The sequence below is a fragment of the Papaver somniferum genome, chromosome 4 (assembly GCF_003573695.1).
Source record: "Papaver somniferum cultivar HN1 chromosome 4, ASM357369v1, whole genome shotgun sequence".
NCBI classification, from domain to species: domain Eukaryota; kingdom Viridiplantae; phylum Streptophyta; class Magnoliopsida; order Ranunculales; family Papaveraceae; genus Papaver; species Papaver somniferum.
This window is the reverse complement of record NC_039361.1, coordinates 58,093,084-58,103,582: the sequence shown is the minus strand read 5'-3', so window position 1 is coordinate 58,103,582 and position 10,499 is coordinate 58,093,084. Positions and strand designations below refer to the sequence as shown.

The 10,499-nt window shown below is 37.5% G+C and overlaps 2 protein-coding genes across 2 annotated transcripts; both read right to left on the bottom strand.

Annotated features, from left to right (window-relative positions):
- Positions 1-469: 469 nt before the first annotated feature.
- LOC113275621 (carbon catabolite repressor protein 4 homolog 3-like) lies at positions 470-4,131 on the bottom strand. Its single transcript, XM_026525158.1, has 13 exons — positions 3,866-4,131; positions 3,624-3,787; positions 3,462-3,527; positions 3,296-3,348; positions 3,104-3,185; positions 2,832-2,918; positions 2,565-2,657; positions 2,408-2,440; positions 2,182-2,285; positions 1,910-2,021; positions 1,681-1,760; positions 1,510-1,594; positions 470-1,261 (listed from the first exon to the last, which is right to left on the bottom strand). The coding sequence occupies exons 1-13, from the start codon at positions 4,092-4,094 to the stop codon at positions 1,139-1,141; spliced, it is 1,311 nt and encodes a 436-aa protein (XP_026380943.1). The 5' UTR covers positions 4,095-4,131; the 3' UTR covers positions 470-1,138.
- Positions 4,132-5,024: 893 nt separating this feature from the next.
- On the bottom strand, positions 5,025-8,374 carry LOC113275620 (GDT1-like protein 5). Its single transcript, XM_026525157.1, has 13 exons — positions 8,137-8,374; positions 7,963-8,031; positions 7,790-7,849; positions 7,644-7,691; positions 7,101-7,189; positions 6,936-6,972; positions 6,808-6,855; positions 6,415-6,480; positions 6,286-6,330; positions 6,118-6,179; positions 5,615-5,687; positions 5,426-5,516; positions 5,025-5,244 (listed from the first exon to the last, which is right to left on the bottom strand). Exons 1-12 carry the CDS (start codon positions 8,155-8,157, stop codon positions 5,445-5,447), a joined length of 690 nt encoding a protein of 229 aa, XP_026380942.1. The 5' UTR covers positions 8,158-8,374; the 3' UTR covers positions 5,025-5,244; positions 5,426-5,444.
- Positions 8,375-10,499: the final 2,125 nt, after the last annotated feature.

Genomic DNA, 10,499 nt, shown 5'->3' with positions numbered 1-10,499 from the left:
CTGAGAAGAAATAAGCAAAGAATGGAAAATGTTCTTGGTTGCTGCAAACACCAACTTGGCCATATGAGCAGTGTATACTCAGAATAATAATTAACCAGAGCACAATTGATCCGCAAATCTTGTAAACTTTAATGGGATCTGTTATTGGTCGCGATGCAATCAACTTGCTTATTATGGAGCATAAGAATGGAGCATGTTCTTCATTGATTCAATCGACACTGCAGAGACATTACGCTATAGAAAACACTATTCTACCGCAAGAGTTACTAATTTGGCTTTTTTTCTACTATACAATTCCCTGAATATAAAGTTAGCACACGCATGGGTAGATTTGTATCTCTCTCACTCTCTGTGTGTGTTTGGTGTGCACTGGGCCACTGGCTGCTGTGGATAATCTATCAGAGAAATAATTTAGATATAGTACTGCTCTGGGCTGAAAATAAATCAGCATAACTAATACCGATAACAATAATGCAAAATGAGACGATAAAAAATGGGCAAGCTGTTTTTACACCAAGCACTAGTTCTTGATATGCATCCACACTATACATGATTGATCATGTATCAGACTACCAACGATGCGAAAACTAAGAGTACATGTGATTTACCACTAGAACATTGGTGCTGAGCTTTGCAACGCACAAACCTGTTAATACAAGTAACGAGAATGGAGTACAAAGAGAGAGACATGGGAACAGGAAAACATACTTACCTGGACAGGGTCTGATTATAACGAAGTTAATCCAATAACTGATACATTAGCATGACATTATGCAGCTTCTATGTATATTGTGGCTGGCTATTGAGAAACCGAGCAAATTCAGTCAGCCATGGTTTCTTAATTGGGTAAACACAGTAATAAGTGGCGGTTTTTTGCATAATTTCAGGGATGCATAGTTGTGGGGATGTTTGCAATGTTTGCTTCAACAATAGGTAACTTATGGAATACTATCATCGATTCTTCCACATATAGTTCTTACTTCTTACTCTTAATAGTGATAACAAACTACCAATCTCTACGTGGTGTTATCCAACAACAATCTAAGGGTTGTAATGTACTACACTTCTCAAGTAATGACCAAGCTTATTTCTACGTTAAGTCTCTCTCTATTTCTCTTGCATCACCACTTCCCAGATCTCATTCTACAATTTCTGTTGCTGCTGTTGAGGCTGCAGTTGTTGTTGAGCCATTTTTATCTTCTTTATTACAATCAGTGAAAGAAAACTCTGAACCCAATGCCAGGTGATCGCTGCCCAAATGCTGTATCGAATAAGTAAAGTGGTCTGTGAGTCTGACAAAAATACCTGCCAGATGCGAAACTATGCTATTGCTGTATTGAAATAATAGAGCAAAAATCCGAGACAAGGGACACATTTAGGCCGGTTTTAAATTGTTCAGTAGCACCACTGTGTACGACATAATACTCCTTCAATGCTCATCAAGTTAAAGAAATCTAAGCTATACCATAAAGAGTTTAAGAAAACCATATCAACAGCTTATGTTTGTACCTTGTTTGGCAATCCGCGAGTCTTCAATAAAAGATTGATTGATGGGGTATCAAGAACCCTCGTAGGAACAAGGTCGTTTGAGTACCTGTTTTTTAAGTTATTCCATAAACATTAAGCAAAGTCTGCATTTATAGATGGAAGGTAAGAAGTTACAGAAAGGAACTGAATTACCAAATATAATCGACAGTTCCAAGGAACATTGAGTGATACGAAGTAGCTGAGGGTTCCCCAAGAGAATCTCTCGCAGTTCCCTGAAATATTAACCTTTGGTGTAAATTATCATATGAATAATGTTAAGACATATTCACCATTTGAAGTAGATACCAGGAAAAAAAAAACGTATGTTCATTACAGATAAACTATGAGAAAAACTAGTTTGGGTGAACAGGGTGGCATCAACCTTCACTGTGGCGTAGGAGCTGCGCAGCTTCAAAGGGTTTTCGAGTACAGTTTTACTTGAATCTCCAGTGGCATATTCAATCTCTTCATCAGTCCAGCAATACTCAAAGTCGCTGAAAGGAAAAGAGTTGTCGCGTTGTTAACTTAACATCTTGGCCAAGTCAGCACAAGTCAGCACAGGTTTGAATTATGTTCAGTTGCAGACCCGAAACTGAGTCTTTCAAACTTGATCAAATAAGGAGAAGTATTTGCAAATTAAAATTAACAGCATGCCTGTCCTTCAAAATGCCTGGTTTGAGTTTTCCACCAGTAAATTGAGCAGGGTGACGACTCTTCTGTCCAGATAAATCTTTGCGATCGTGTAACGTGATATTCAGCTGCAAAAGAGGAGGCAGAACAAATATATACAACCACCTTATTACTAACGTATATTTTGAGTCGCCTATACCGTAAAGAATCACCAGAAGTATCATTTAACAATATGCAGCAAAATTTTCACCTCTGAAGATGACAAGAACTTGTAGACGGCACTCTGCAGGGATTCAAAAGAACACTAGTTGTTAATACTATCGAAACAGATGATACCGTATAATATATCTGAAGTCCGAAGTAGTAATAAGTTTCGGATAAAAACAATATCTCATTAAGGTGGTAACCTGAGGAGTGATATTGAAATCACCAGCTAGCACCATAGGAATATTTCCCCATTTCTCCGACAGGGCATGTGCTTTTGACAAGAGCAAGCGAATCTGAAAACGAAAATACAAATATTAGAACCTATTGAGTGATTTAAAGGAATACAAATACTGACAGATTAGAAAAATGAACTTCTACACGTAGTGGTCCCGTACTACTTCTGTTCCATTCTACCATAGGAAAATGAATAGTGTTTCATGCATAAAACGAAATGTCATGGTACTTACTTGACCCAATTTCATGTCGCCTCGGTTTTGATTGAAAAGAACATGTATATTGCCAACTAAAATTCGACTTGTGTCTGCATTACACATCTACCTGTTTCAAAACATAAATAAGCTATTGAAACTGATGGTACATACATATAAAACTTTATTCAAACAGTTCAACAGCAGAACAGCGCATGAATGTCGTCAGCAAACTGTAATGGAGAGATCATAATGAACAGACAAGAGCAAATAAGATACTCTGAAAGTACTTAAACAAATGTATCTACTACCTCGAAAACAGACAGTTGAGCAATATTATCACGGAGTTCGAACTCCTTGAACTCGATGCTCTCTCCTTCCAATAACTTGAATCTAATGCATTAAAGTAAGAAATATAGCCATTCAGATTCAATTCACTTGGAATTATCTAAGCTAAAGCAAATAAACAAAGGAGTGAGAGAAGTCACTCAAGAAATTCTTACACATTTGGTTTCCAGAACATAGCACAACCATCTGTGGCATCTCCAGTGCGTCTCTACAATGTTCATCATTTGGTTGAGTTAAAACCAAAGAGAGAATGTGATTAAAAAAATAACTTCTAGTTCCAATTTTCGGCACAACCAAAAACCCTAAGTTTTAAATTTTCACCTTATAATTGCCAACATAACCTTCTTTCTCCATGGTCGCCGAAAGATCATTATATCTGTCCACCTCCTACAATCAAATTCAACAAACTTATATTATCAGCAGAAGAACATCAGAATAACAAACAATAACCAAAACATCAATTCAAGAAGAAGATGGACATACTTGCAAACAGATGATATCAGAGTCCAATCCAATAAGTTCCTCACAAATAAGTTTCTTCCTGTAATCCCAATTCACAAACTGACAAGCCACATTTGAGTATAAACCTCCATGTTTCGAAGCATTCTTCTCGCTCAATACATTATACGAAACAACCGTAAACTTATCTGGATTCAACCAGGAATAGAGTGAGGTGTAACCACAAAAAAAAATGCATAAATAATATATGATTAGTAAGTATTTACCGTTAGAGTGAGGTGGTGGAGAATCAGATTCAACCCAACGCCTAATAATCTTCGGATGGACAAATGTTTTATTACTGTTGGGATTGTACCAACGTTCAATGCGGTTACAGATGTTGATTGATAAACTGGTTCTGGAGAAGCAACAGCTTCTGAGTGAACGACCATGGAAGGTTTTCCTGGAGAAGAGAGCTTGGGAGGAGAAGGATAGAGAAAGAGCTTCCAAAGCCATAACAAGGTTCAGGGTTCAAGAGCAGGAGAAACGAGAAGAGATAATGTTGTGGTGAAGAGGCACCAAATGGAGTCAGGATCAGTTTTATAATCCCTGATTGTGTATAGTTACACCAGGTTTACATCATATCGAGACAACCGAAGAGAATACATCAGAAATTCAGGATTGCCGTTTGCACATGTATAAATTAGATATTGTTTCTTCATTAATGTCAATTCTACCTCTTTTTTTGTAAATTTTAGCTTCAGTTTTTTGTTGCTCGAAACAGTTAAATCTACAGGACTGTAAGAGCGTCCACGGTGGTGGTGCGAGTATAATCAAAGACCAAAAATTAAAAAAAAAAGACCAAATTTGGGTTTAATCCTTCATGTGGCGTAGTGGGAAAAGAGTATATTTGATCACGCGTTGATAAAGATTACGCCTGGGATCAGGCCAGGCGTTGGTAAAGATAACGCCCGACGTGGGGCGTTGGTATAGTATACGCTTCAAAAAAAAAAAAAAGGGGCGGAGGTATAAAGCCCGCCCCATGCAAGTTTCAAAAATTTTAAACTTTGAAAATGGAGTGGGTTAAGTATATGAACGCCCCATTTCGCGCGTTAAGTTTATGAACGCCCCATCGGCCGTTATCTTTACCAACGCCCCATTCAGGCGAAGTTTATATGCACACCTGTTCGTTGGACGTTAACTATACCAACGCGCGTTGAATGGCGGAGATTATATCAACGCCCGATGTGTAGCGGAGATTATATTAACGCCCGACTATATTTGGATTTGGTCTTGATCGCCGACCAAATTTGGTCTGAATTTTACTCTTTGATCAAATTTTGATCGATGATCCGTCCCACTACGCCAGCCCACTCGACTAAAAATTTGGGTTTACTCGTCCATTGCAGTTGCTCTAAGACACACAGTTCAATTTAATCTACAAGATTTGACAAGGCTCGCTTGGCCGCTCTCAAGACTGAAGACAAAATAAAATGTGCATATAAAACTTATCAACTTTTGAATATGTTACTGATTTTCACAAGTCATTCAAAATGATATACAATGCTGCTGCTTGGATCCAAAATAAATACGTCTGTGAATCATCTCACAAACCCATGCAGGATGATGCTTTGCTACATGTCTAAATTGATGGTGCTGATGCGCTCTGCAAGAAAGTAATTGAGGCATAGAGAAGTTAGGAACCAGTAACAGGAAGGTGGAGGTGCAGACAAATGAAAATACAGAGAGGTTCTAGCTTAAGGTAATGAAAGAAATCAAGGTTCATACTCAAGTAGAAAATGTAGGATTAATAAAGCGGGCATATGTAGCAGAACTGAGATACTTACAGTTGAAATGAGTCAGGCACTATGGTTCGACTGTTGAAAGAAAGGATTGCATACCGAAAATCAGAAATAGAATCCCACCTGAGATTGCAACCTACATTGACAAACATATGGGTAAGTACTAGATAATAGCATCTGAGAGATTTTTTGAGATCGAACAGCTGAAACCAGATGACAGAAGAAATAAATCACCATTTTCTCAGATATGTTTGAAGCCAAACTCTTGCCACCAAGAACAGCTGCAGTGGTACACAATGCTTGACCTCTGCATGAAATAAGAAACAACCTAGTCAGCGATTACAATAGAAGTTATGTTGCCTTTGCTGAAAAATTGGAGCAAGACATGTGTGCAGAATCCAGAAAACCTTTCACTGAAAACATAGAAGGACTAATGATTCACTGGACTGGATTGCAAGTACATTAACTTGCTGAAGCACCATATGTGACAACTTTTGGACATGGTAAAAAGCCTCTTTGGGAAGGTTCCACAACCACAACCAAATCTAACAGAAATAAGCCCACAAACTAGGCTAGTGATTTTCATTTTCTAATTTTCAATATATGAACATCAAATTTCTTAAAGATGGAGGAAGAAGAGTGGACGTTATATGATTTTGTCTCAAGCTTGGAAAAGGTACCCTTTGTACTATGGCCTGGTCAAGTACATATGCGTGTGAAAAATAAAGGGTACTTACAAGATTCCACCAAGAACAACACCATATGGATTCTCATCCGCAGCCAATCCAATTGTAGCAAGCTGGAAAGACAGTGAAACTAAGTCAACAGTGAATATGCACAAGAGTTTTGATCTTAATGATAGATCATAATCTCATATATGCATTACTTCCTCTACAGTTGCTTACCTGGCTCTTATCACCCCATTCCCCAAAGAATGTAATGGAAAATGCCTGCAGAATGGAAAGAAAAGTTAATGAAGTAAACTTCCTCTTTACATTTCAACTTCAAGCTATATGTTTAATAAGAATAATTACCTTCAACAAGATGGGGGAGAAGAGGGATGTGAGGAATGGTCTCTTCTGCTTTTTCAAGTCATCATCCTGAAAAATACAGCCAAATCCACTCAATGTACTTGTGGAATATATCTTTGAAAACTAAACAGATACTGCCACAATCCATATATTAATTTGCAAATCGACCAGTACAATTTCATGTAGGGTAACAAAGGTGAAATACAGATAAATGTTAAAAAAAAAAAGATGCCAACAGTGCAATACTTCGTGCACATCCATACATTTCAGCAGAAAGTGTCTTTCTATAAACTAGAAGAACAATCAAATGATGAACCTCGGGAAACGTAACCAGAAGAAAAATGCTGAGAGGAAAAACATGGATGGCTTCACACTAAAAGTGCTTTATGACCTCACCTTAGATCCTTTTGTGGCTTTTGCAGCAGTTGTCTTCATATCAGAATCCTAGCAATCCATCATCACCAGTGATATCAGAAAAGAAGAAAAGTGAAACATGTATTAGACATAAGGTATGAAATACCAACCAATTTTGCCTCAACTTCAGCCAAATCATCTTCATCCCTGTCAGGTGAAAGAGAAATAGCAGTTAGTACATCTGAGAAATAAAAAGAACTTATAAAAACAATAAGAAGATGAGTAGTCCACGGAAATCACAGGTATTCTGAGGCAAAGTTGAGGAGCAAGCATACCCCTTGTCTGAAAATCCCTCCCACAATGTCCATAGCCCAAAGCCAAAGAATAAAATTGTGGTTACATGGTGAGTCCATACACGAGGAATCTGCATCATTATGACCAAATATGAACATTGGAAGCAGTGTAGGACCCACAAAATCCGAAAATAAAATAGCAAAATATGCTAAACTAGTTAACTCTAAACAGATTACACTAATCAGGTTATGACCTTTTAGCTACATAAAAGCAAAGACATATAAATGGGAAATTTCCCAGTCACAGAGGCCTTCATCACTACGAACAATCTTACTCATCCTTGTCTGTACTATCTTGACCAGTGTAGCGGTACTAATACTCAGCCGCACAGTTATCCTACTTATCTTTGTAGTGAAAATAAAAATTGCTAAATATAAAAAAAAAAGCTGCAAATAACCTTAGTTACAGCTCAAATCCACATAAAATTGTTTCCGTACACTCAAAAAGAACTTCACAACTCGTAATAATCATAACTCTAATAATAGACATGAAGAATCATTTCAAAATTAACTCAAAATGCTTACCAAATTTGGGGCAGCCCAACCTACTAGAGCAGAGAGAATCGTCATTACCTAGAATCAACCGGTACACAATTTGTAAGGAAAAAAAAAATCCTCCCATGAAGTCTGTCCAATTCCTAGGAACATAAGACGAAGAGCTTGGTACTTACAATTAAAGCTCCTAAGCAACCAGCTAAAACAAGTCTCCTTGGATGACGCATTGCCAAGATCTTAAAAAACACGCAATCAAATTCAAACGTGTTAAAAGACATTTTTGAAATAGCAAAAAAGATCACTACTATATTTGTTACCAAATTAAAAATAGAAAATCAACAAGACTTACTGCAGCTGCAAAGAAGGTCTTATCTCCGATCTCAGATAGAACTGTCATCGCAAGCGATTTAGTAAAACCCTAATCACAAAATTTAAACACAATTACACATCGAGGTATGATCGATAAATCATTAAAAAATCAAAAATAAAAGTCGTTCACTGAGTTCTGATATGATTTCAGTACCTGTATTACCGATGAAGTCATGTTTGCAAAAGTCTGACCTGAGTGAGAAACAAACAAAACCCTAGACTGGAAAGAAGAAGAAGAAGAGATAGATTGAAGATTATTTCTATAATTCTTCTCTCTTTCCTTTCTTACTTTCTGTTCTAATTTCTCACGAGTCAGAGCTCTTCTTTAGCTCGGCCGAGTTTGACTTTATAATCAAAAGAGTAATATAGAGGGAGAGGGTCTCTTCTAACTGGCTTTCTGAACTCTAACCAACAAACGGCAAAAATCACAATCATTCGTCCGTCCATATAGTGGCACCCGATTTTAATACGCGATGCTTCTCCTGCCAACTAAATTCAGCCACGTGACTATGGAACTGTTTCTCACAAAGGAAAGACTCTCATGGTGAGCACACTCTGAGTTTCACTTTCACCTATCATTTGAACCTCATCCTTTGGTTAAGTTTCAATAACTACGGAACGAGAAGTGAGACTATTTACAAGATATTTGATAAGTGGTTAACCACTTAACTCATAATACCAAAATAATACTCCCTTCAATTCTCCGAATCTGAAAGAGATACTGTCGCTTTCTATTTTCGCCTAAAAATATGTCAAATTAAAATAAAATAAAAAATGAAAAATGATAGTATCTTTTTCAACCTCGAAAGTATAGTCAGGTCACACAGATGGGATGAACAATGGGTAAGAGCATATCCCTAAGTTTATACATTAACCCCGTACAAGAAATAGTCTTTTTGCTGGACATTACTCTAGTTCGGTTGGGTGGCCTGTGGGTGATCACGTCGAATCATGTCAGTTCTAGATATCTGCAGTTTTAATTTTACTGGTGGCCATGATTCCTATTCTATTCCTGACAAAGGAAGTATGCTTTCAGCCATTAGAATGACAAGTATCCCTGTTTAGTTATTTAAAATTAGGCCCTGGAAATTCAACGAGAAGCTTCCTCTTTTTTGTTTTTTCGTGGTAGACAAACGAATAAGATTAAGATAAGGTACCATAGACTAGGCTCCTAGAACTGGTACCTTATAGCTACGAGTTTGTGTCCTCAAAGGACAACGTACAAAACCAAGGCCCAGGGGAGATGCATGGTCCGGCAATATGAGTCTGATTAGCCTAAGAAGCTAATTCATGCACCACCTAACTCAATCAGTTTGAGAGAGGAGTCCAATAATTCGTGCCAGTTGAGGAAGGTGGTTGTTTTGGAAAGCAATAGTGAAACTTTTCATCATGTTTGTGCGGTGCAACAACGATCCTAATGCGTTCTCTAAACTCAGCCCAACTGATTCACCTTAACCATGGTGAAGCGGCCTTTCAGATAACTAAGAGATAGAGACATTCCACCAGACACAAATAAATACTAGTTCGTAGAAAAACTTGGAAGTCAAATGTTTGTAAACCACGCATTGGAAAACTGAATGCATAAATTTAGAATGGATGATAATGAAAGAGAATTACAGGACGAATATAAGAACCAATATAACAATTCCAAGACCAATAAAAATGTTGACACATGAAGGATTGCACAAATGTATCAATATACTGAGAAAAGAAACTTATGGCATGTATTGGATCGAACAGTTGAGAACCGATATAACGAGATGTTGATGGTTGAATACCTCACATAAGAGATGCTTAATCAATTGCGCCATACAAAGATGCAAGCCTTGAATAGTAAGCTGCACCACTGAGATACCTCTGCCTCTATTACAATACAGGAAATCTTTTATACGAATCAAGGTCTCAAAGATGTATGCCTTGAATAGTAAGCTGCACTAGTGAGATACCTCTGCCTCTGTTACAATACAGGAATTCTCTTATGCGAATCAACGTAGAACATTGAATTCATTGGACTAGATTGCATAAACATTTCTTTAAGCATGCTCTACACAGTTGGCCATATTTGAGATGGTACCAATGTGTGCATCACAGCCCATGGAATGACTTTTCAAAACGGTAAATTCCAACATTCACCGAAACATTTACTCAAGAATGCCTAAAACAAGAGGTATAGCAGAGATGCACGTTTCTTATATTGAAGATGCCTGCGGGATGAAAGTTTGGTGGGCACAGCATGAATTAAGATGGGAGAAAAGTACTCGAGGATTCGCCTTTATAAATCATCTGCCCTGCAAAATAATACAAGTACCCATAGAAGAAAAAATGAGGAATAGTTGACAGGGTTAAGCTTAAAATTCCGCCTTTGCATTGCCATGACATCAGAAGAAAAGAATCTTCCGCCATCTAGAGATTGCGAATCCTGTTTCTACACCTGAATCTGCATGCTTTGAAAACTGCTAAAAAAATACTTTACTTAAACAGGGGAACTGATGACTAAAAAAGTTAATGAACTCTTGA